The following is a 24,674-nucleotide window of genomic DNA, read 5'->3' on the forward strand; positions in this document are numbered from 1 at the left end:
CCACGTGGTAGTGACAAAGACGATTGGCAATAAGCTCTTCTTAGCCCCAATCCCGACGGAACGTATCCACCGAGTTCTTGATATCGGCACGGGCACTGGTATCTGTATGCAGCTCGCACTTGGCAATTATGAACATCGATCACCGCTGATAACTCATGTAGGGGCTATTGAGGCGGCAGATATATTCCCTAACGCAGAGGTGCGTAAACACAACAACTATTACAGCCTGGATTGTGGCTGGCAGACTACTGTTTCTATAGAAGCTAATTGTTCAGCCAGATATTGGGGAACGACTTAAGCGCAATTCAACCTACCTGGTAACGTTTCCTCTATACGAGTACATTCAAAGGAAAGCAATGTCATTAATTAACTTGATAATAGGGTCCCACCCAATGTCAAGTTCGAGATCGATGACGTTGAAAGCCCCTGGATCAACAGATATAAATATGACTTTATATTTTGTCGGTATATGGCTGGGTCTATTGCAGACTGGCCGAGGCTGATGGAGAACATTTTCAGGTATGTCTGTTGGTAATAGCGTTAAGGGCTGAATACCAGAACTTATGAATATCTCAGCAATCTTAAACCGGGCGGTTGGGTCGAGTTCCAGGATTACAATATCTCCCTTATCTCGGAAGATGGCACCTTGACCGATGAGCACTATTCATCCAAGTGGAGCAAGCTCTTGACTGAAGCCTGCGAGAAGATCGGCCGTGAACCTTGTCCCGGGCCAAGGCTGGAGGGCTGGGTCAAAGATGCCGGTTTCGTCGACATTGTACACCGATGGTTTAAGCTACCTATCGGCCCGTGGCCTAAGGACCCCCACTACAAGGATATCGGTCTGATTAATCTTATTCAATTGCTGGAAGGACTGGAAGGGTTTACATTGAGGGCCTTCTGTGGAGTTCATGGGTGGAGTAAGGAAGAGGTGTTGGTACTGCTTGCGCATATGCGCAATGAGTTGAAGTCCGGGGCATTCCATGCTCACAGTAAAATGTGTGTACATCCTCCACAGCTATGGATTATACGTGCTAACGAGGATTTTTGCAGCCATGTGGTTTATGCTCAAAAGCCAGTGGGTGGGAGCTAGGAGAGGGAAGGTTAATGATGATTTTCGGCTTACAAGAGGTCTTCTGGACCTCGTTGGAATGCTTCACGGTGTCTAAGTCTCTTGTGGTAGTCATCTTGGGAAAAATCAAAAGCAGATTCTGAGAATTGCAATCAATAACTTGGGCCCTTAAAACTCGCCAAGACACTGGGCAATCAATGGCTCGATGTTTCTTAATTTAATCCATCTACAAGACACGTTCTTCCGGGTGTGGACCGTCCCCACGGAGGTGCTGGCCGGAGCTAACGCCGACGAGTGGGGCCGGTGGTGGAGATACCCGCCGCACTGGTGAACGGGGCCTTGTTTGCACGTGTGTTATTTGAACCCATGGTTAAACGTATAGAGAGGAAGCGAATCAGGCTTCAGAATACTTCATCTCCCTCAAATTCTCCGATGCCATGAAATCGTCGCCAAAAGATGCACGCCTCGGAGGGTGCCCGACTGGATCCTACCATCGTTCGCGCCAGCTGAGCATATGTGGGTCCCATTAAACCCCAGCGGGACCGTCGTTTCGCGAACACCACGCGCCGCGGGTCTGCGGACGCGCCGCGCCAGGCCAGGCCGCAGCGTATCAAGGCTGCTCTGACAGCTACCAATCCAACGCACACCCACCCAGCGCTTCCCAATTCAAGCAGAGTATCTCAATTTCTCCCACATCCACCCACGGTACACCCAATAACTCTCGACACAGCATCGTCAATCCGTCATCACTAATTTCGCTGCAAGCTCGATCGCAAACGCCAACATCATAATCAGCATCTCCAACCCGCAAGCATACGAAGCAAAGATGGCCTTCAAGCGCAAGCGCTCCGCCTCCGAGCTCTTCACTCTCTTCAGCTCGCCCACGGGCTCCGACTCGAGCATAGAATCATTCGAGTTTCCCGTCTCTCCGAGTCCCGTCTACCCTCGCGCGTACGCCGCGCCCTCACATCTATCAAGCCGGACAATGAAGCGCTTCCGCGACAACAGACCCTCGGAAGACCAGATCCATCGTAAGTCCCATTCACGAAGTAACCTCCGTCATGGCCACCAGTTCGATTGCTTACCAACAACTGCGATACAGAGCGAACGCTGAACATGCTGTACTCCGCCCAGCAACAAAACCAACACTTCACCAGCCAAACCAACGACTCGGATCCCGAGCCCGCCCCCGCCCCCGCCGAGCGCAACACGCAAAAGTCTCTCCACAGCTTCTGGACCATCAAGTCCGCCGCGCCCAGCATCGCCACGTCCTCTGCCCCATCCCTGGACCAGATGACGCTCAACCCCATGAGCTGCGAAGACTGCGGCGCTGGATTGGGCCCGTCGGACGGCACTGCGGACGGGATGGACGTCGACGACGGCTACAGCTACGGGGCCGGCTTTGAGGCGGATCACTCCTGCGGGGCGTGCGGGAGGCACGTCTGCTCTCACTGCTCCGTCACAAACCTCGGCGAGCAACGAAGGTGCCTGCAGTGCGCTGGGAGGACAACCTGGGGAGGAAGGGGCAGCACCGGCCAGGCTCCATCATCAGTTCGCATGTTTTAAGCCGTTGTGCTCGGAGATTTTGAGTTTGAAGCGTTATTGGGCGCTGATGGCATCATCTGCCAAAGGCGATGCGTTGAGTTTTTGATGATAGGCCTTGGTTGCCTGCAAGGCGCGGCGTTTTACATGGGTTGCCTTTGACTTGGCGTTTGGCTATATGCTTCATGAGATACCACAGAATATCAAGCATGGAGAATTCTACGCTATTCTACATTAGTTCGGGGGCGCATCTTGACAGTTTCGATCGATGTGTCAATGATTAAACAAAAAAATTGCCATTGCATCTCCGTTACAAGATAGGTATTCGACGGCAGCTTGCCCAAGGGAGCAGTCTGCGATGCAGAATGTGACTAGGCCTCCAGCTTCAGTGTCTGTCATCAACTCAGCTTCATCCCGACTCCGGTGCTCCCCTAATACAGAAGCACACTACTTCAACGAGCAGGGCAGAAACCGCCTACCCAGCACTTCGTGATACGCACGTCAGCCTTACCAGTCACACCCTTTAGCCAAAGGTTGTTTCCTCAGAGCGCATGCTGGACGGCGGCATGGACAAAACAACAAGGCATATTTCGCGCCACTCTAAAGGGAATGCAGTCAGCTTCAGCCACGAAAAGAGAGGCGATGCAGACGGATCGTCGAATCAAATGTGCAGGCCCAGCCGCCGGCATGGCTGGCGCATCATGCTCGGCCAATGAGTTGCGACGCAGCCTCGCCATGCCCGAGGATTGTCAGGCTCCACCAGTGCTCGCCTCCCATCTCCTGTCTTTCGCAACTTCCCTCCCGCTATCAACGCCAGGGGAACTGGTTCTCCTCTCTCATCTCACTACTCTATCTGGCGACGCCACCGCCTGCTTCCTAAGGACGCGTAGAGGGCTGCTGAGCGATATCAGACCACCATGGCCGAGGCTCTGGGGTTTGCGGCAAGCGTCATCGCTGTTGTCGACGTCGCCGGCAAGGCAGTTACCTTGTCGATGAAGATAAAATCCCTCTGGGACGAGATCAAAGACGTGCCATCCGTGCTTTTGAAGAAAGCCGAAGAAGTCCAATTCCTCGACGAGCTTCTGCAGAACGCCGAGAACCAGGTCATTGCAACCCCGGCACCGAATCCAGCATGGAACAACGAAATGATGCAACGTACCATATACAAGGCCCGTTCTGCCCTGGATGACCTCCAGAAAACGATTGACGCCTTGAGCGTCCGGGTCACCGACCCACGGAGGCATGTCCGTAAATTGGCCCCTACTAAAGCTGCGCTTCGGAAGAAAGATGTGCATGACCTGGAACAGAAACTAGACTGGGCTCTCAATCTACACCAAATGGCTCAGATGCAGTACCTCACGTTAGTCCGCTGTTAAACCTCGCTGAGGTGCCATTCTGTCCAGTATTTGACACTTTGCCTCCAGAGTTGCTACGACTCTCTGTACCACAGCTGTGCTCGAAAGGTTACCAGAACCAACCAGTGCTTCTGATGGAGCATTGATACAGAGCAGACCTTCGTTTGAGACGGGACAGGACGGCAAATACAGAAAGAAGAAAGCCACATTTGCCCAACCCACTACGTCAGCCATCCTTCATAATTATCTACCATCCACTTTTCTTCCCTCATTCCAATTCGGCTTTGGTACCAACAACAGCTTCCAGTTCTCTGTTCAGACACCGAGCTGGCTCACTGGATCTGTATATTCTGTTCTGGCACAAAGAAGTCTCCAAGGGTGGCAGCTGAATCTGCGAGCCTATGATGTAGTAGAATTCTTTGATGTTGAATTGGCGGGTTACATTGAAGATGATAACTCTGCCGCCACTTCCCAATACCTGGATAAGCATAAAGTTACGCCCTTTGTGCGTAACAAATATAACAAAAGCTTGCTTAGGGTGAGTTGGCCAATTCAGGAAATCGCTTCTTTAGAGCGGCTGGTTGACGTAAAGCCTCTCAAGCTTGCCGTAGAAAGCAGCGCTGTCACGGTAACGAATATGCTGCTGGACCGCGGCCTAGGGGTCTACGCTCTTGACCAAATGAATTCGGGAAACAGGTATGGCATCTTCAGTCCGAAAGCACAGGAGAGAGACTCGCTAACATGTTACAGTGACCCGTTCATAATTTTCACGGTCGGATTGATGAGCGAGATGCGTCAAAGGTCTCAGGGCCTCAGTCTCTTCGAGCTATTTTCAGATCACGGGCTAGATGATCTCTTCGCTGATTCTGAAAGCATTAGAATTCTTCTTTCCTATGGTTTCAGCTGCCATGTTTTCCGGGAGTTGCTGAAGCGTTTCGAAATCCAGTATGGATCATTCTCAGTCGCGACAAGGCTTGACCATCTGAGGGTTTTGACCGATAGCGGCCACTGCTGGTGCTTGGAGGACCTCCATCTCATCCTGCCAGAAGCTGGACATCTCGATACTGGCGTGGATATTATTGAATTCTCAAGGACGATAACCGGATGCGCGCTGCTTCATTCACTTGCCAAAGGAATGGCTTTCAACTTGGCAAGAGAATGGCGTTGCCGAGAGCACGAGCAGGAGACGACAAGAAATTCGTGGGGCCAGATCCTTCATGCCGGCCTTTGCCTAGATCCTATGAGCTTGCATCATATCGACATAACTTGGACTCCGTCTGGTTACTTTGCCCTAGGTTCTGTATTCTCTGCCATGATTAGGACCCTGGTTGGTTCTTATTTTAACAATGGCATACTCTCGGCTGATCAACTCAAAGACACCCTTCAGTCGGCTATAACAACCTGGGTAGCCGCACTGTCTTCCTGTAATATCAATCTCCTGGCTTACGGTCGGGAGGAGAGAAGGTTGTACGAAGATGGCATCACTGGATTTCAACGGCGATGGGTTCCGTGGGAGGCTGAACCTACGAACAATCGGCGATTCCTTCTCATCGGCATTGCATATGGCCCTCTACCAGAACACTGGGGCGTTTGGTGGACGTACGAATACGAGGACTATGCAGGAGAATTTTGGGACATGATCGAAATTCAGAGAATCAAGGTGCCTGGAAGCTGGGTCGACGAAGCTTTTGGTCCCTATGGCATGTTCTATGAAAATAGGGACAGGCTCTATGAATGGGTGGCGGAGGAGACTACGCCGTTGATTTGGTCAGAGTACCGCAAGATTCGACCACCAACTTAAGCGTCACTCTCTTGAGGATTTAGACGCTACAATTAGCGACTAATATGAAAATGTATTTGTCCCTAGTTTCGACTTGAGCTTCCACCAACGCGGTTAACTGGAATGTCTTTGTAACTGCAGTTGACGCCCAACACAATGTGAGCGCAAATAAGACAATAGAAGTTCCTAAGAAATGCCGTACTTGAACTGCCCTCCGACACGATCTTCAACTAAATGTGGGGCAATGACAACTACTTGGCGGTTCAGTTCTGTTGGTTGGGCCGCAGCTACGGTTGACTTGCATATTCCCGGCCTTGAGTGGTTGCAACCCATGCAGCGATGCAGGTTTGCCGCCGAGGCAGCAGGCCCGTCCCGCCTGCGGTGCTGTGCCGCAGGGCTGTAACATGGCTGGATGATGCGACTCTCTGGGCAATCCCGCTGGTTCCCTGGCGGTTGGAGGCCGCTGGCATTCTTCTGGCGGTCTTGTTCCCGACGGGTCGATGCTTTCAGTGTCTCGATTCCTCTCGTCCGCTTCACACTATCGTCAATGTTGGTTCCAATAGAGACCGTGATTTGGCGACATGTCTGGGAGACTCGTCCCGTGATTGCATGTTCTCACTGTTGAAACAGGCACTTTGAATTTCGGCACATTTTCTTTCTGATGGAAGTTATCGGCGCCGCCGCGAGTGGCATAGCCCTCGGTCAACTCTGCGTCGGTATCGCCAAAGCCGTCAACCTCTGGCGCTCCATCGAGGACCTCCCCTCAGACCTCCAAGATGCCGTCGATCGCCTCGACGCCCTCGGTCCCGTTTTGCAGGAAATCATCGCAAGGTTTGAAGGAGACGAGGATTGCCCGGGATCAAGGCTGCCAGCTCAACACGCAACGGCGTGTGCTGCCTACGCAACCAAGGCGCAAAAGGCCCTCGCGGAGCTGGTGAGGAAATTGGAAAGCAGTTTACAGAGGCCCGGGCAGAATCGAGCGAGGAGGAAGATTAGGCTGGCGTGGGCGGCCCTGAGGATCGACGATTTGGAAAAGTTGGAGAGGAGGTTGGACGCGGCCGTTGGGATGATGCTGATGTGCGTTGGGTGTTACGAGAGGTTGGTGATCTGCGCCTTCGATGTTGGTCTCAAAACCCAAAGGCAGTTTACTCATCAGAGGGATGCACAGGGCGATTATGCAGGCTTCTCACGATCGAATCGCCGAGAAGACGGCCGCGAGGGTCGTCCACGAGCAGAAGCTACTACACCAACTCTCCGAGGAGAGGATAGCGCAGAAGGTGTCGCTCGACGTATCGACACAACTCGCGAACATGGCGAAACATCTCCAAATGCTGGAAGACAAACGGACACATGAGGAAAAACAGACAGAGTACATCATTGTCAGATCAGAATCGACGTGGAGAGGTGCGAAATTGCCAAAGTACGAACCAACATCAACAGGCCAGCTCGTGGCAGCCTCCTCGAGAGAGCGCAGTGAGTGGAGTCTATCCGTCCAGCTGCCGGCTTGGATGTCGAGAGCCGTGTGGGAGATTCAAGTCTGCTGGAGCATCACCGGAGGATGGCAGCAGAGTCTTCGGAGTTTTAGTGTCCGGTCGAAACACAGCGCCATATTTGCGGTCGTACAGAAGGGAGATGTGGGAGGCATGATGGGCATGTTCAGTACGGGGAAAGCATCGCCGCTCGATAGGGACGAGAAGGGTTCATCTCTTTTATACGTTAGTTTCCCTTTGCTGATTCCAAGGGTGGCCGACAAAGCTTATGTGTATAGTATGCCACATATTCCGAGCAGGTTGAAGTATGTCGAACGCTACTTGACCTCGGACTCGAAGATCTTATAGACGACAAGGGCGGCTCGGCAGAGTAAGCACATACCTTTTCCCCAAAAGAGGTGCAATCGCTAACTTGGCACGCAACAGGAGCCCACTAGGAAAGCTCGTCACATCGCGCAAAAACCTCGCAGCCCAATCAGACTCGAACCACCTTGCCCTCGTCTCCCTGTTCCAGTCACACAGCTCCAAGATCGACACCCTCACCATCGAGCGCATGTTTGAGTTCGAGACCGAGTGCTCCTACGCCGACGACTGGCTGCGCGTCTTCCAGCGCAACTTCCTCCCCGAGTACCACGGGTTTCCCTTGCGGGACAGGGCGGAAGCGGTCCGCCTTGGCGCGTTCACGACGCAGAATGACAGCGTCTACCGGGCCCTGCTTAGGGAAGACCAGCAGATCATACCCGACGACGTGCACCGGTCGGCGGAGGTCGGGTTCTCGCTGGTGCACTCTGCGGCATTGGGACTGGGAAAAAGGTGCGCGGATGAGATGCAATATGACCCGCGTCTGGGACGGGAAGAGGAGGAAGAGGGTTCGCCAGATGACGACGACGAGTCTGAAGGCTGGAGGCCGTCGATGGTACGGATGAAGTCGTACCACGAGGAATGGAGCTACACGTTCGCCGAGACCGTCAAAGCTGCGGACCACAAACACTTGCACAGAACGGAAACCATAGTACCCTGGGACTGGTATCGCGTACCGGTATGGACGGGTACCCCCCTGATATCGGTCATCGGCGGAGCCCTCTGCCGCATCTCACCCGACCTTTCGTGGCAAAAATGGGATGCCGTTTTCAACGGCGTCTTGAAGGAGTGGCTACGGGTCTTAAGAGACGCAGACGTCGATCTCTTGCAATACGGCAGAGACGAGGCGCTCAAGCTCAAATTCGCTGCACCGGAAACCAAAGGCGCATTCGACGCCGATGCCATAGCCGCCTCTCGCAGATACGTCCGCAACTCGCTCAGAATGAGGGAGGCGTGGATGCAGTCCGTCGATATGGACCATCCGCGAAGCGACATCTACTGGTTGCCCGTCCGTATCGTCGGTCTGGATTACGGGCCGCAGCTGAGGGACTGGCGGCTATGGTGGGCGCCGGAATTCGAGGTGTTTGCCGCCGACTTTTGGGCGAGTGTGGATCGGCCGCGGCCAGTCATGCCAGGTTCTTGGGTAGACTCGTGACTGGTTCGCGCCTACGACGATCTTTATTTAACAACCAAGCCGAATTCTTTTTTTATACCCATGAGCCATCTCGTCATCTTGTAATCACAAGCGGTGAGGTCGACGAGGCAGAGAAATTGGCAATTTGTATTGACTTCCTCTCGATCCGAGGTCACAACGATTTGAACCCAAAGTTTATAGAATTACGTAGGTATGAAAAAGCCATGATTTATTTTTAGTTTCTCCTTGCCGAGTCATTGAAAACCACTGCTAGCTACATAGCTACACAGCTATATTCATCTCGCAAATACAAGCGTACATGGACATTATTGTAGACAGTTGCGCTTACGTCGCTTAGACGATATCGGAGCTGTGTACATGTACACGATTTCACTCCATTCGGCCCCGGACCCGCGGGCGCTAAAAGTCGAGGGGGCCGGATGATGCAGCAAGGTGGGGAACACCTACCCCTCGCCGGCCCCTCAGGAGCTGCTCCCGCCCGAAGCTTCGTGAGCACCCAGGAGTGCGGGGCAGGTGGTCCTTATCACGCCAGCAAACCTGGGAAGCTCCCATCTAGACCTGATCACGTACCCTCTTTCCGAGGACTCATCTGCTGTTGTCTTGCACGTTTGAACACTTCTAAGCCCCGCAACTTTCTCTCGGCTCCACCGTTGACGGTTTCAACAAGAACATCACATCATGGCGCCTAGAGACACCCGCCGCCCCGGCAAGGCTGGCTCCTGGTACGCCGCAGACCCAAAGGTGCTGAGAGAACAGCTCGAAGACTTCCTCGGCAAGGTCCCGGACCAGATCGACGGCACCGGCCTACCGGTCCCGGGCGCCAGGGTCATCATCGCCCCGTCAGTTTGCCCTTCCCTTTCCTCCCTTTCTAGCTTCAACAAGCAGTGGCCGTAAGAACAACCTGCTGACTGCGATGACGTATACAGACATGCTGGCTACACCTACTCCGGTCCCACCGCAGCCTGGGCATACAAGGCTCTCGACCTCAGCAAGGCGAAGCGAGTCTTCATCCTTGGGCCCTCGCACACGTTCTACCTCGCGGGCTGCGCCGTCACCGAGTACCAAAACTACGGCACGCCGTGGGGGAAGCTCAAGGTCGACGAGAAAACCACGGCCCATCTCCGCGATGAGCTCGACATCCCCAAGATCCCGGGGGTCAACGACGACAAGGAACACTCGCTGGAGATGCACCTGCCGTACCTCTGGATACGGCTCGAGCAGACGTTCGGCTCGCCCGAAAACTTCCCGCCCGTCGTCCCCATCCTGATTGGCGACAACAACAAGGCCGAGGAGAAGGAGGTGGGCAAGTGGCTGGCGCCGTACCTCAAGGACCCGGAGAACGCGTTCATCGTCAGCTCCGACTTCTGCCATTGGGGCCACTACTTCGACTACACGGTCTACTGCCCCGACGGGGACGTGGGCAAGATGCAGAAGCTGTCCCAGTTCGGACAGTCGCCCGCGGGGCCCCCCATCCACGAAACGGTCAAGCTTGTGGATGACCTGGCCATCGAGGCCATCAAGACGGGCAAGCACGACAACTTTTACGACAACCTCAAGCAGACCAAGAACACGGTGTGCGGGCGGCACCCGATCGGGGTGACGATGGCGGCGCTGGAGGAGCTGGGCGACCAGTACCGGTTCAAGTTCATCCAGTACCAGCGCAGCAGCATGGTGACGGAGCCGAACGATTCGAGCGTGAGCTACGTCTCGGCGTACGCCGTGGTATGATTGGGCACCCGGGGATTGTTCAGTTACGAAGGGAAGAGGCGGGAGGGGAATGGGTTCTGTTCTGTATCAAACGTGGCGGCGGGGCGACGGTCGGTGGGTTCGGGGCGTGACAAGAGGAGTTTTGATGGCTTAGACATGAGTTTCACCTCGTTTTTTCTCCCCCTCTTCCAAATGAGATGGGAGAATGGGGTGGCGAGAGAGAGAGAGATGGAGAAGACTTCTCCAACTTTCCTGGCAGCTTTGAAATTAAGATTATTGACAACAAACCGTCTCAAGTCCTCAAAGTGCCCCGAGTGGTCAAAGACACTGGCTGGTAGCAGGTGACCAGACGACGAAGGGGGTGGGTGGGTTGGATGAGTAATGGTAGCAGAGTAACGCATGAATGAATGCACGGGGTTCTGATGTCGTCGTTGGAGCCCGGCAAAGTACGGCTTGTTGAGGGAGGGGTGGGGGGGAAGCATGACGTTGGACGGGCCGAGAAAGGCGGGAGGGAGGAGGGGGGGAGGACGGCCGTCGCCTGTCCCGTCCGGGATGATGTAGATGCGGGTTTGGGATCTCTGTGAGAAGGGACGACCCTGGGTATCTGCGCAGCGCACCAGCGCGCGCAGCCTTACCGTTGTCCTCCAAGCCATGATGAATCCCGCTGGCGGTGCGGCGGCGTCCAAGGGAGCGTAAAGCGCCGGTGGTGGGAGAGTCAGCTTTCGCCCAAAGCGGCACGCATTGCGGGCTTCTGGCAGCTTTGGCTTACATAGTAGGCCTGCCTGACAGCCACAACGCAGCAGCTGTGCGCGTGTGCCTCGGGGCCAGGAAGCCCAGGTATGTGAGGGGCAAAAAAGCTTCTCGACGGGGGCGAGACGAGGCTCTTTTCGAGGTCCTCGTTGCCATTGGGCCCCGTCGCGAATGAATGAATGAATTCTTCAGACTACCCCGCGCCCCATCGTGGCGTTGCTTGTGAGATGATGGAATGCCGAGCATTGGCTTTCGGTGCTGCGGACGATGGGAGAGGGAAGGGGAGGGGATGTTCCCCGTAGACGACGGCAAGAGAGTTTTGCGGACGCGATTCTGGACCTGGCATTTCGGGCCCGGGAAGAAAATACACAATTTAAAAAAATCGGCCGTGGTCTGGCGTGGTCCCAAGGGAGGACTAAGGACGTCCATCCTGGAGCTGAAGGCGCAGGAGGTGCGGGATTGGCTCATAGGAGGGGCTGATGGGGGGGGGGGGGGGAGGATGGCGATGAATGGACGAAGGCTGTGTTGTCCCGAAAGGGCGAGCAGGACCAGCAGGACTTGGTTAGACTTTGGAGCTGGGTTCCTTGGCAAGCTGAGCTTGTTGTCGTCTTCCCACCCAGCCGCCCTCGACTAGAAGCGGTGATGGTAGGTAGCCTCGACATCTAGCTCGCGCTGGAATCCCCATAGTAAGCTGTTAGGCAGCTGTATTCCTTCCTGCGGATACACCCAGAAATACCGACTGGCCAGGGGACGACGTAGGGATGACTGCCGCTTGGGTTCTGTCTCACCCAGCGAGTTGGGCGACCCAGCCTGCTGACGATGGAGATGGGCTTACATGCTGCATGGAAGCGAGTCTAATTGGGGCGAAGGAAGATGAGGTCTTGCCGGGGATGTGTGCGTATGTGTGTGTGTGTGCGTGTAGGTTCCTGGGAACATCACGCATCCGCAAGCAGCAAAACACAAGCAGCAATCCGAGGCAGTCCGAAGCTGCGGGTTTCGTCGCAGCTGGCGGGCGAGTGTGGGCATGATGAGCATGGTGGGCGAGGCTAAACTCAGCCGTACGGCAACGGATACGGGAATGGAGGGGAAAAGAGGCTTGCAGTTGCATGTGTTAGTTCGGCCTTCCGAGAGCGTAAGCTGAGAAGCGAGCCAGCGAGCGAGCGGGGGTGAGTGAGAGGAGTGGCCGGAAGGATGTGGTGACTTTTCTTGATGGAGTTTGTGGCAATCCTGCTGAGGGAGGAGGAGAGCATGGGACGGTGAGAGGATTTGGGGTTTAAGAGGCTCCGTTCCCATTTTCCCCCGGCCGCACGAGAAAAGTGAACCCTTTTCCTGCAAACCCGTTTGCATTCTTCAGCTCGTTGCTTGGTGTTTCTTGGGGTTTTTTTTCCTTGGGGGACCCATATTCTAGACATTGCCCAAACCCACCCCCGCTGCCGTCACCACCCAGAGCCGAGCATCGGGTGTCATTCCTCGAAAGCCACCGACTCAGACACGTCCAGCTGTTGCTCATTCGACAGGTTCACGAAGGTCGCCGTGGAATTGATCGTCGACATTGAAAAAAGCAGACAATCGTCAGCACGCAAGAAAACACGTGGAAGGAAGAAGAGCAAGCGGCTGAAAAATAAAGAAGGACGAAGGACGAGGTCTGCAGCTGAGGAACATCACACAAAGTTTCCTGCCACCCACCACCACGAACCACTAGCAGCGTCTTGTCCTCTTCTCCCACCGACCAACGAAGGGCTGCTGCATTGGGTGCAGTTGAAACCAGCACCGAAGAAAGCGGAAAGGAGCCCACCAAAACGAACAGAGGGGGCTCGTCGCACAGAGGCCAGAAAACCACACAAAGGGGACCGATTCGATTGGCTCACATCTCCCGCCATCAACATCCCTGTCGTCGGCCCTCAGTCGTCCTCGATTCGGTCACAGGCCCCCCATCGAGAGGAGAGCGGCGTCAGCAGCAGCCATTTTCGTTGTTGATGCTTCAGCAAGCCCAAGTTTTTAGCGTTTGCTTGGGGGCATTGGCACCAACAGTCAGCAACGAGGCATAAGATTGCAAATGGCAAGAAAATAGCCTGAGCGTCTTTTTTGAATAAGTGGCCGTCTAGTCAGCAGCTTCGACCACCATCCATCCATCCATTCATCCATCCATCCCCGTCCGTCCATATTCACCAAGTCTGATTGCAACAACAATCTGAAAAAAAGAAAGGGAAAAAAAAAACAAGTCAAAGTCGAGAGGCAGAAAAAAACCCAAATTAAAGGGTCTTGGCGCACCGATCAGGACACTCACGACGATATCATCATCAGCCCGAACAAGACGAGCCCAAGCGCGCATTGATTCCACCATCGGAGCTTTCCTCGACTGGGCCCTCGCATCTCCCGCCAGCGCCTCAAGTTTATTCGCCCAACCCGCCGCCGCCTGTTACAGTTACAGCCCAAAAAAGAGAGAGAGAGAGGCAGCGTCCAGGTCCAAGCTTCAGGATCCAATCCTCGACGCCCTGTATCCAATCACCTGCCGCCCGCCGCACCCACACACCGCGAGTCGAGCGAGACAGACACGCTCACTCGCTCTCCAAAGAGTTGCTCCTTGGTCTTTTCTTGTCGCCCTCGTCGCTGGAACCACCACGCCCCCCCTTTCCCTTGCGTTGCATCGCCCACCCCTGCCTCACTGGGACGCTGTGCATGCAGGTACCTCGCCAAGCCTGTCCATCCATCCATACATAGCACATCCAGTGTAGTGTGTACAGCGAAACACAAACTCACTTTCACTGAGGCTCAGTCTCAGTCTCACCCTCACACTCACTCACTCTCACTCTCATTGCGCCTTCTCATACGCGCAATCCCACTCATCCCGCAGCGAAGGAAGCATTGCATTGCAGCATCAGCATCAGCATCGGCTTCCGCCTGTGACGACACACGACGTCAGTCCCACAGACGTTCGTTCTGTTCTAGAAGAAGACCAAAGGACCACAGGCCCAAAGCAAACGGCCCTTGCATCACACACTCAAAAAAACGACAGTGCACCGTATTACATTTCCACTTGGAAATCAGCGCTGCTACTCTCAATAAGCCGGGGCCCCCTCCAATCATCTCTCCTACTGGGTCACAGAAATCTACCTGACCGGCGATCCTTCCGCAGCCAGGGGCACCCCGAGCACCGCGCCCCCATCCCGAACAGACAATTCGAATTTCTGCTACAAGGAACCGCTTCAAGCCACACTCCTCGACGCCTGGTGGTCTGCGCTGAGTCTGCCCCATTCGCCTCGTCTCGCTTCTCTCCCGTCCCCCAGTTCGACTACCACCTCCCTGTCTCCTGCAGCTCCATTCGACCCAAAAACGAGCCTGAGACTTCTGTCGTCCAAGCCTGTCTGCTGTGTGTGTGGTAGTAGCCGCTCGTCGTCTCGTCCACGCTCACCGTCGCTTTCGACACTACTACACTACACACAACCACACCACCACTGCCGCCAACCAATTCGCCTCCCGGTCCCCCTTCTTCATCTTCGCTCCCCCCGGCCTGTTATTTTCCCCTTTGCCCGTACTCAACTGCTTCTTTTCTGCCAAACACCGACATCAAAAAATAAAATAAAAATCGCACCCAAGGCTCCCCTTCCTCCCGACGACTGCGCGACGCATTAAAACCATCGCCTCTGAGCGCCTACCCAATCCCGCATCGTCGTCGCGCAAGGAAGAAGCCTTCGCGCTTCGCAGAAGCAACATGAGTGTCAGTGTTTCACCCCAACCCTCCCACTTCCTGCGTTTCGACCGCCCACTCTCTCGCTCTGCTCCACGCTGCCCTTCCCCTACCTACCACCAGCGTTGCATTACATCCTACCGTCCTCTGCCACACACACACACACACACACACTCACTCACTCCACCCGTGCCTTGCTCGCTCCTTCTCCAAGTCGAGAAAGTCCACCCCATTTCCCTCCGCCAGCCGCAAAACTTTGACTTTTGCACATCACCAACCTTCTTTGCACATCATCCTACTTGCTTCAGCCTGGTTGCGTTGCATTTGCCCATTGTGCCTGCTTTTGCCCATTTCACGCCGCTCCTTTTTCCCCTTAATTGATACACTGCCTGCCTATCTACCTACCTACCTCCCTGCCTGCCTACCAAAAAACACACCCACCACCGATATCCGTCGAAAACTAGACTAACATTATGGCTCAGTACGGGTATGTTTCTCTCTCGGGAGCAGACGGGAGACACGACGACGAGTACGACCTCTCCGAGCGCGGTATACTAACAGAACCGGATAGATACGGTGGTCGTGAAAACCCCTTTGACCAGCGGGACGATTCCCCTGGCTATGGAGCCCCTGGAAGAGGCCCTCCCCAGCAGGGCTTCGGCGCAGGGCCGTCTCCCTACGGCGGCGGGAACAGATACAATCAGGGACCAACTATGGGTAGGGACCAATACGGTACGGCCTGGCCGCGATGGTCGTGAATCCTCCTTTGCTGACCGCTCTGTCCGCGCAGGCGCCAACGTCGAGATGGAATCCCTCGCCCAGAACGCAAGCGGCTTCGGACAGTCGTCGGACCCTAACGCGATCCTCAACGAGTGCCGCTCCATCGACCAGGGCATCGACCAGATCGAGGCCAACCTGAACCAGCTGCGCATGCTGCAGGAGCGCACCCTCACCGACGCCGACACCTCGGCCAACTCGGCCACCTCCCGCCAGCTCGACGCCCTCTCCTCCGAGACCATGACCCAGTACCGCTCCCTCACCGACCGCGTGCGCCAAGTCAAGTCCTCCCCCGACGGCCAATCGCCCAGGAACTCGCCGCAGGTCGGCCGCGTCGACCGTCGTCTCAAGGGCGCCATCCAGCAGTACCAGCAGGTCGAGTCCGCCTTCCGCAAGCGCACCCAGGACCAGATGGCCCGCCAGTACCGAATCGTCCGCCCCGACGCCGACGAGCGCGAGGTCCGCGAGGCCGTCGAGGACGCCGGCGCCGGCGCCCAGATCTTCCAGCAGGCCGTCATGCAGAGCGGCCGCCAGGCCCAGGCCAACGCCGTGCTCAACGCCGTCCAGGACCGCCAGGCAGCCCTGCAGAAGATTGAGCAGCAGATGGTCGAGCTCGCCCAGCTCTTCCAGGACATGGACGTGCTGGTTGTGCAGCAGGAGGCCGCCGTCACCCAGATCGAGCAGAAGGGCGAGGAGGTCGTCGAGAACCTCGACAAGGGCAACCAGGAGATCGGAGTTGCCGTCGAGACCGCCCGCAAGACCCGCAAGAAGAAGTGGTGGTGCCTGGGTATCTGCGGTAAGTTCGCGGCCGGCGTCGCACCCGGGGAAACCGTCACTAACGAGCGCAGTCCTCATCATCGCCATCATCGCCATTGTCGTCGCCATCTACTTCGCCATCCTCAAGCCCCAGCAGCAAGCGGCGGCCCCCGCGACCACGAACGGCGCCAAGGCCCGCAGCATCCTCGAGCTGCCGGATTACTCCAACAGCGTGCCCATCGACGACGGCGCCGTCCACCCGCAAATCATCAAGGCCAGCCGCATCATGCGCCGCATCGTCCAGCCGGGAGTCGGCTGGGAGCCGAATGCCGCACAGGACGCCGCTGTCGTCGCCCGCTTCGGCCGCAAGGTCGACATGCCCGCCGTCGTCCGAAACTAGATGGACCGTCATACCCTACGACCCTGTACAAAACAACCTCCATACCACCCTTAAACGCGCCCGCCTGAAACCCACCAGAGGCCACATCTCCTACCGCCAGCATACCATCCCTCCGGCTTGACGCCAGGATCGATTTCTTACTTACCGTTACCAATTAAGAGCTACTCGCCCCTTTTATAGACGGATGGATCATGGAAAGGTACATTTGATCTCTTTTTCTGGTGGGAAAGAAAGGAAAACAGACAATTCCTGGGAAACCCAGGTCCCAGGAGTGAGAAAAAAAAACCTTAACCGCAGGGTGTTTTGTATACCCCCCGTAACCAGAACCTTTTTTTTTCCTTACTGTTACACCCAATTGTGTCCTGTGCGTCTTGGATTCAGGCCTTCCGAGGAGGATACTATTGAAAAGAACCTCTTCCTTATTTTGCGGGCGTTTGCGCGACTCTGTTGTCTTTTTTTTATTTGTTGCATCAGGGGCGTTGGCATGAGTCCTCGTGTGAATATAGTCATCTTTAACTCGAACCCATTCTTAAAATAACCTGCCGGTACCTTTTGCTCTCGGTGACGTGGTTTTATCTTGATGTTGTGAAGCAATAAAAGCGATGAGTTGTGACTGTGTCATGCCTCACTCGCAGCGGCCTTCGTCGCAAGACACCGAAAATAAAATAGATCTGCAGAAGGTGCGCCCGCTCAAGATTGGTGGGCTGTAACCCGTGACGTCTCGCCCTTTGAGTCTCCGTATCGGAGAAGGAAAGCCGCGCTGCGCGTTTGCGAAATATGCTTATTCTGACTCGGTAGTTACCGTCGGGGGGGGGGGAGGGGTCCGTCAGGCTTCGAAGGTGAGGGGGACGACCATTTGGAGGGCGGCCTCTCTTTGGTTTCGACGTTTATAATAATGTCGGCAGGGTATATTTTAATTCTCAATTTTTATTTTTCTTCCGGCGAACTTCTAAGGTTCCGGGTATTTTAGGTATGGCATTGCCTCTCCCGCGGGTCATCGCGGTCGTGTTGTTTGTAACCGTTCTCGTATGTGGAAAGAAATGCCTTTTTAATTATCATGATTATTATTCCCGCCACCCCCCACTACCGGTGGTACAAAACGAATCCATCGACGGCGTCGTTCCTGGTCATTTGTTTTATCCCACGGGTCGACGAATACTCGTAGCAAGGGAGGGCTGGCGGGCGGGAGGGCATGACGTTACAAGCAGCAGGTGTTTCCGATTGTTTGAACAAACACATGTCACCGCCAGATTTGGCTGCCGTAAAGTGTTCTGCTTACAAAGAGATAATACACACCGGTCCAAAATCCATATCTTACTTATTACGGCTGGTTAGTTAGAGGCCGACCATGTTGTGCCTGATTAGACTACGGGCTTAATGTCTTTTTATATTTGTCATTACGTTTCTGAATTGCTTCAGCCTCGTGCGTCTACTTCGTAACTCGTGAAAATACGGGTTGAATAGTACCCAGTCTAGTCAACTTGATACGTACAAGCCTAGTTCTCGGGAATCATTTATACGGTAAAGGAGGGAAAGCTTCATGTTTTGCGGCGTTAAATGTTGATTGTCAGAGACTGTCCTATTTGGAAACCAAATTACATCGTCTTAAATATTAAGTCTGGCCCTCCGAGAGAGACGGACCGCGAGGTTCCGCTGCTCATCGGAGGGAATATCGTACTGTTTTACCCGACTTTACAAAGACATAGAGAGAGAACCGAAAAACGTCTATAACCCAACCCGTAAGCCCTCCACGCACATCTTGATTCATAATTCGTTACTCGTACACACTCTGTCGCTGTAGCTATTCTTGTCACAGCCTCGCAGCCTTTCGCGGGAGCCCAAGGCCGCCCCTTTATTGCACCTTGCCGAGCCCGTCAGCGTCCGCTACCAGATTCAACAGAGTCGGGGGTTCTCACCTCGTCCTCCGATCGTACAATTCCCGCGCCCCTTCACACCAAGTCCTTCGGACAGGGACATTGAGACGCCGAGCCGACGGCCCGTAGGCTCATCGGGAGTCGAAATACACGTATTACACAAACGCAGAGGACCCCCCTTATTCCTCAGCGTCCCTCCTGGGCTCGGCCTCGGCGGCGTGCTTCAGCTCGCGGGCCTTCTCGGCGCGGCCCTCGCCGGCCTTGACGACGCGCCGGAGCACGCCCATCCTGCGCTCAAAGTCGTCGAGGAGCGGCCCGTAGTCCTCGCTGCCGGACCTGGCGACGCCGCTGTTGGAGCTCGGCAGGCTCTCGGCGCGGTCCCTGTCGCCCGCGGCGCCCGCGGCGGCGGCGGTCCCGCCCTCGACGCCCTCGATCTTCAGGACCAGGCCGCCCTCCTTCTCGCCCGCCTGCCGCGAGATGCTGGCCTCGGTGACGGCGAAGTCGGCGCTGAGGCTCGCGGCCGACGAGACCTCCCACTGGCCGTCGGCGCCGGGGACGACGTCGAGGAGGACGGCGCGGTTGGGGCTCGCGTTTTTGGCGGCGGCGGCGGGCTTGGAGGCGGAAGCGGAGGGCGTCGAGGCTTGGTTCGCAGCGTCGTGGGCCGCGAGCGCGGTGGTCAGGGTGTCCGGGTCGTCGTCGAGGAAGATGTACTTGACGGTGGGGTGGTGGGTCGTGTTGGTCGACGCGTTGGAGACGAGGGCGAAGAAGCCCGCGGGGTCCAGCCTAGGCGCTACGGGTTCGGGTTCGGCGTCGACTTCGGCGTCAGCCTCAGCTCCGGTGTCTGCGCCTGTGACGGCAGCAGCGACGGCGGGAGTGGCGTCGGCGCCGAGCTGGTTGTCGGGGGAGCCGCTCAGCAGGGCGGCGGCTTGCGGGTTCGGCGAGGACGACAAGGGTGCGGCGCTGGGCTGCTCGGCCTCGGGGCGCGGAGATGTCGGGACGTCGGCCATCGTGGGACGATGGGGGTGCTCCGGGGTCGCGTGGTTCTTGCGGGGAGGGGAGCGTCTTCCTCGTCTAGAGCTTCTCCTTCTTCGTTCCGGGGTGGGCGACGGCGGGGCGAGGTGTGGTTGTTGGCGGGTTCGTTCGCGTCGCGCTGGTTGGCATCTTCCCCGGGCTAGGACGGGGAGCTGCTGGTGGTCTCGGCGATGGGGGGTTTCCTTGGGGGTCCAGGGAGGGACGGGACTTGGAGCCGTTGGCTGGCGTGGTGGAGGTGGTTCCAGGCAGCTGGGGTAGCCTTATCGTTATCGCCACGTGATGGTGGGGTGGTGATATTGCATGTGATTGTCCTGCACCTGGTGAAACGGACGAAACCAACCCGCAACTCCAAGGACGTCTGTCAAAACCTGGTGAGTAGTCAGGACGGCTGGTGTTTCTACAACGGAGGTGGCTGAAAAGGAGAGGAGTCTGGACTACCAGACCCTTGAAACCCATGGATCTTTAATTTGCGGTCCGCTTTACACGCATTGCCAGATGCACGCTGTGTTGTTTCCTTTGCCTGCAGATCTATGACTCCCACGCCCAACAAACTCCACTGTTGATACTAAATGAACCACTGCACTTATCGTCACTGTTGAAATCCCCCATAAAGCCAGACCGAGGACAGGAGGTAATTTTTATCTTGTGCTTCTACGCCGTTTTCGCATCCTCAAGTATGCTTCAAGAAGAGATAACCGAGCGGGTGAAGAGACGCCGAATTCCATGCATTTCAATATCGGTCTAAACCCATGTCTTTTTAAACCCATCAGTTTTGGGTATCTCAACAAGTCAATGCGCCAAACTCCAGCCAGACACCAATGTCTCTCAGTAGGGGGACCATCTCTAAGGCTCAACCGTCTCATTCGTCTGGTCCGTCCACTCGAATTCTATGGGTTGTTAGCAGAAACCCCTGTAGGGGGAGTCATGCAACGGGACTTACTCTGACGGCACATGGGGCATTGCCCCTTTGCCGACTCTTGCTTGATCCATTCCAGGATGCAGTGCTACGGGTTGCATTAGAGAACGCCAAAGTGCCCAGTGAAGATAAGGGCTTCTTACCATGTGAAAGTTGTGTCCGCACTTGCCAGACACTGTTTGTCGTCAGTTGTCAGTTACATAATAACACCACGGGGATGACCAAACTCACAGAGGCTGCAGTCATCGCCGGGATATTTGCAGGTCGGACATGTGCCGTCAAAGTGGACTTGGCAGATACCGCAGACGTCGTCTTCGGGAATATCCCACCGCCAGGTGGCGACCGTGTTCCATCTCGTGATCTTGACCTTCATGCTGCTGTTATTATTGTTGTTGTTGTTGCCGCTGCTGCGCTGACTGCCGAGATGCTGCGGTGGGTATGGTGTTGTGGTGGTTCTCAAAGGGGTCTGGTGCTGCTCGAGGCCCTGCCTGGTTCAGACGGTTTGCATAATGTAATCTTGTCGCGATTGCAGCTTTTGTTTGTTGAAGTTGCAACGCGGGACTGCACTGCGGGGCAACAAAGGCGCTGAGCCAGTCAATCACCTCCCAAAAAGATGGCGACATGGCCCAAGCTCCCCGCATTCGCGCCAACGGCCCACCGCGCTGCTCCACTGCAACGGGGTCTCAGTGACCGACCGGACCCCGACCTCCCACTTATCACTGTCTGGGAACCAGTCGACGCCCCCCGATTTCTCGCGACCTGCTGATAATAATAATAATACCGCCTTTCTCCAAAAACCTGACCGCCACCGACCACGGCGCAGACAAACAAAACCACCAACCCAAGGAAAAAAAAAATAGGTTGCGACGATAAGCCTTGCCAGAGCTTCCCCTCTTCTAGACCCCGCACACCACCACATGCAATGCATCTGCCGCCTAGGCTTTCCTGGTGATTCTGCTCTTTCCCCTCCACCCTTACCCAGGGCCAACCGTTCCGGGCTCCCGCCCTCTGCCGTCGTCACCGACTGATATCGACCGATATCGACCGACACCGCCCCGACCTGACTCCTCCTCCCACCTGACCTGATCCTCACAACCAGCCGTCCGGACCGCTCCCATCATGGCCACCATCGCCATTCTCCGTCCTACACGCCTTGCGAAGTTGCCGCAATGGCATGCGCGCACCTTCCAGCCCGCCGCCGCCTTCGCGCTGCGCCGCTCCTTCTCCTCCTACCTCGTCACTCCCAAGGAGCTCGACGAGGCCCTCAAGAAGAACCCCTCCAAGATCAGCCCTGAGCCGCGCACCATCCCCCTGTGCGCCTCCTGGTTCCTCCCCAACGATGGTCGCACCGGCATCGAGGTTTTCCGCCAGCAGCGCATCCCCAAGGCTCGCTTCTTCGACCTCGATAAGATCATCGACCGCCGCAGCCCCTACCCGCACATGCTGCCCTCGGCGAATGACTTCGCAGCCGCCATGAGCGAGCTGGGCATCCGCAAGGAGGACACCGTCGTCGTCTACGACACCAAGGAGCTGGGCATCTTCAGCGCCCCGCGCGTCGGCTGGACCCTCAAGATCTTCGGCCACCCCAAGGTCCACGTCCTCAACAACTTCAAGCTCTGGGTGGACCAGGGTCTTCCCACCGAGTCCGGTGAGCTGTACAGCGTCGAGTGCTACACCTACCCGATCCCCAAGCTGGACGAGGGCAAGGTCGTCGACTTTGACGAGGTGCGCGAGATTGCCCTCGACCACAACAAGGAGGGCGCCGAGGGCGTGCAGATCATCGATGCGCGGTCACCCGGCCGCTTCACCGGCAAGGACCCGGAGCCGAGACCCGGTCTGTCGTCCGGCCACATGCCCGGCTCCATCAACATCCCCTTCAACGCTGTCTTGGACCCCGAGACCAAGGCCTTCTACCCCGCCGAGAAGTTGAAGCAGATTTTCCAGGAGAAGGGCCTCGACCCCGAGAAGCCCATTGTTTCGAGCTGCGGCACTGGCGTGACTGCCTGTGTCATCGAGACCGCCCTCGAGGAGGCTGGGGTGGGCTCTCCTGAGAAGCGCAGAGTCTACGACGGAAGCTGGACGTAAGTAGCACCAACTCCCCAACCCCCCGCCCCCCGCAAGCAAACTTGTTCCGCACGCTAACACTACCAACAGCGAATGGGCGCAGCGAGTCAAGCCCTCCGACTCGCTCATCGTGAAGGACGAGTAGAAGTTGATCGAGAGTGCAGCGTCGAGTTGCTTCTAAGTTACGATACCCTCCCTACCCCGCTTCTGGTTTTTCTGGTCTTCATGTACGATATCCGGCCCATCACAGCTTTGGAGTTTCGCATTGCACATCGGGGAGGTCCGTAAGCCTATTTCTTCATTTGGAAAGCAAGCAATTGGGAGGTTGGCTGGCTGGTGTACATAGGCAGGCCACGGTAATTGATATCACGATTATGGGACATTGAACCCTGTGCAGCCGATTGAGGTGATGAATGAGTGCTTCTCGCGTAGTGCGCCGGTCTCCTGGACCCGGGACCTTGCCTTGCTTGCAGAATCGAAGCTCCGGCTCTGCGCAATTGAGTTTTGCGATCAACGGCCCGAACAACACGGCAGTGCGTGCCCGCATGCGTCACACACTGTGCACGTATTTCGGTGTGGATTCGGTGAGTCAACAGCAGCGGCGGGCCCACTCTTCTCTCACCTTTGGTTTCTGCCTCGAAGCTCAGGCCACCCCGTCGTTAGGGCTCGCCAAACCCGACCGAAATTCCGAGGCGGGCACAACCAAAATTGCCCGGCCCTGACAGCCACCACAGACCCCCGCAAAAAAAGTTGTGAAGGAATCTCGAAATAACTTCCTCCCCTCGAAACACCACCACGAACTAACCGCAGCAGCAGTCTTTCTTGCGCGCAACATCCACCCACCTCCCCGACGACACAATATGGCTGACCGTGGTGCAAGCGCCCCCCGTGGCGGTGGTTTTGGAGCCCGAGGTGGCGACCGTGGCCGTGGACGTGGACGTGGTCGCGGACGTCGCGGCGGCAAGAGCGAGGAGAAGGAGTGGCAGCCCGTCACCAAGCTGGGCCGTCTCGTGAAGGCCGGCAAGATCAGCTCCATGGAGGAGATCTACCTGCACTCCCTGCCCATCAAGGAGTACCAGATCGTCGACTTCTTCCTGCCCAAGCTCAAGGATGAGGTTATGAAGGTGCGCGCACACAATCCCACCACCGAGACCGGACATCGTCGCAGAACACGAAAGCATCGCCAATGCGGATGAGACTGGGTCTTGGGGGTTTTTTCCCTTTTTTTCGAGAGAGGAGGGAAATGCTAATTTTGTGTCTCTTTCCCCCAATTGCAGATCAAGCCCGTCCAGAAGCAGACCCGTGCCGGTCAGCGCACCCGTTTCAAGGCCATCGTCCTTATCGGTGACTCCGAGGGCCACGTCGGTCTCGGCATCAAGACCTCCAAGGAAGTCGCTACCGCCATCCGCGCCGCTATCATCATCGCCAAGCTCAGCGTCATCCCCGTCCGTCGCGGATACTGGGGTACCAACCTTGGTCTCCCCCACTCCCTGCCCACCAAGGAGTCCGGAAAGTGCGGTTCCGTCACCGTTCGTGTACGTATACACCTCGAATCTCTGGATGGGAGTTGCACTGGGGAATGAATCATCCGTTTGCTGACATGGACCTCACAGCTTATCCCCGCTCCCCGCGGTACCGGCCTCGTTGCCTCCCCCGCCGTCAAGCGTCTCCTCCAGCTTGCTGGTGTTGAGGACGCCTACACCTCCTCCGCCGGTTCCACCAAGACCCTCGAGAACACCCTCAAGGCCACCTTCGTCGCCGTCTCCAACACCTACGGCTTCCTTACCCCCAACCTGTGGAAGGAGACCAAGCTTATCAGATCTCCTCTCGAGGAGTACGCGGACACTCTCCGCGAGGGCAAGAAGTACTAGAGGGACGAATGACGGGTGTGGAGAGACGAGAAGAACTTTTGTCGGCTTCGGGATTTCTTCATGGAGTTGCGTGTGTTACACTGCATC

General features: G+C 56.2%; 9 protein-coding genes across 9 annotated transcripts; 7 read left to right on the forward strand and 2 right to left on the reverse strand.

Moving 5' to 3' along the window:
* Positions 1 to 469: 469 nt before the first annotated feature.
* EsH8_VII_000462 (uncharacterized protein) lies at positions 470 to 2,635 on the forward strand (the record flags this gene model as incomplete). Its single annotated transcript, XM_083270595.1, has 4 exons — positions 470 to 519; positions 577 to 934; positions 1,800 to 2,100; positions 2,172 to 2,635. 4 exons carry the CDS (start codon positions 470 to 472, stop codon positions 2,633 to 2,635), a joined length of 1,173 nt encoding a protein of 390 aa, XP_083128152.1.
* Positions 2,636 to 3,528: 893 nt separating this feature from the next.
* EsH8_VII_000463 (uncharacterized protein) lies at positions 3,529 to 5,767 on the forward strand (the record flags this gene model as incomplete). Its single annotated transcript, XM_083270596.1, has 4 exons — positions 3,529 to 3,971; positions 4,036 to 4,504; positions 4,568 to 4,662; positions 4,717 to 5,767. The coding sequence occupies 4 exons, from the start codon at positions 3,529 to 3,531 to the stop codon at positions 5,765 to 5,767; spliced, it is 2,058 nt and encodes a 685-aa protein (XP_083128153.1).
* Positions 5,768 to 6,407: 640 nt separating this feature from the next.
* EsH8_VII_000464 (uncharacterized protein) lies at positions 6,408 to 8,752 on the forward strand (the record flags this gene model as incomplete). Its single annotated transcript, XM_083270597.1, has 4 exons — positions 6,408 to 6,844; positions 6,915 to 7,461; positions 7,515 to 7,606; positions 7,663 to 8,752. The coding sequence occupies 4 exons, from the start codon at positions 6,408 to 6,410 to the stop codon at positions 8,750 to 8,752; spliced, it is 2,166 nt and encodes a 721-aa protein (XP_083128154.1).
* A 678-nt stretch (positions 8,753 to 9,430) lies between these two features.
* EsH8_VII_000465 (MEMO1 family) lies at positions 9,431 to 10,480 on the forward strand (the record flags this gene model as incomplete). Its single annotated transcript, XM_083270598.1, has 2 exons — positions 9,431 to 9,591; positions 9,679 to 10,480. The coding sequence occupies 2 exons, from the start codon at positions 9,431 to 9,433 to the stop codon at positions 10,478 to 10,480; spliced, it is 963 nt and encodes a 320-aa protein (XP_083128155.1).
* A 4,441-nt stretch (positions 10,481 to 14,921) lies between these two features.
* EsH8_VII_000466 (t-SNARE) lies at positions 14,922 to 16,830 on the forward strand (the record flags this gene model as incomplete). The annotated part of the gene is made up of 4 exons (XM_083270599.1): positions 14,922 to 14,927; positions 15,380 to 15,629; positions 15,688 to 16,470; positions 16,523 to 16,830. The coding sequence occupies 4 exons, from the start codon at positions 14,922 to 14,924 to the stop codon at positions 16,828 to 16,830; spliced, it is 1,347 nt and encodes a 448-aa protein (XP_083128156.1).
* Positions 16,831 to 18,883: 2,053 nt separating this feature from the next.
* Positions 18,884 to 19,711, reverse strand: EsH8_VII_000467 (uncharacterized protein; the record flags this gene model as incomplete). Its single annotated transcript, XM_083270600.1, has 1 exon — positions 18,884 to 19,711. The coding sequence occupies one exon, from the start codon at positions 19,709 to 19,711 to the stop codon at positions 18,884 to 18,886; it is 828 nt and encodes a 275-aa protein (XP_083128157.1).
* Positions 19,712 to 20,579: 868 nt separating this feature from the next.
* On the reverse strand, positions 20,580 to 21,025 carry EsH8_VII_000468 (putative anaphase promoting complex subunit Apc11; the record flags this gene model as incomplete). The annotated part of the gene is made up of 4 exons (XM_083270601.1): positions 20,580 to 20,623; positions 20,677 to 20,740; positions 20,796 to 20,827; positions 20,884 to 21,025. 4 exons carry the CDS (start codon positions 21,023 to 21,025, stop codon positions 20,580 to 20,582), a joined length of 282 nt encoding a protein of 93 aa, XP_083128158.1.
* Positions 21,026 to 21,771: 746 nt separating this feature from the next.
* EsH8_VII_000469 (thiosulfate sulfurtransferase) lies at positions 21,772 to 22,861 on the forward strand (the record flags this gene model as incomplete). Its single annotated transcript, XM_083270602.1, has 2 exons — positions 21,772 to 22,733; positions 22,807 to 22,861. 2 exons carry the CDS (start codon positions 21,772 to 21,774, stop codon positions 22,859 to 22,861), a joined length of 1,017 nt encoding a protein of 338 aa, XP_083128159.1.
* Positions 22,862 to 23,576: 715 nt separating this feature from the next.
* Positions 23,577 to 24,587, forward strand: EsH8_VII_000470 (40S ribosomal protein uS5; the record flags this gene model as incomplete). Its single annotated transcript, XM_083270603.1, has 3 exons — positions 23,577 to 23,840; positions 23,994 to 24,251; positions 24,330 to 24,587. 3 exons carry the CDS (start codon positions 23,577 to 23,579, stop codon positions 24,585 to 24,587), a joined length of 780 nt encoding a protein of 259 aa, XP_083128160.1.
* Between the last annotated feature and the right edge of the window lie 87 nt (positions 24,588 to 24,674).

This window comes from Colletotrichum jinshuiense, chromosome 7, assembly GCF_051148585.1.
Source record: "Colletotrichum jinshuiense chromosome 7, complete sequence".
In the NCBI taxonomy this organism is placed as follows: Eukaryota; Fungi; Ascomycota; class Sordariomycetes; order Glomerellales; family Glomerellaceae; genus Colletotrichum; species Colletotrichum jinshuiense.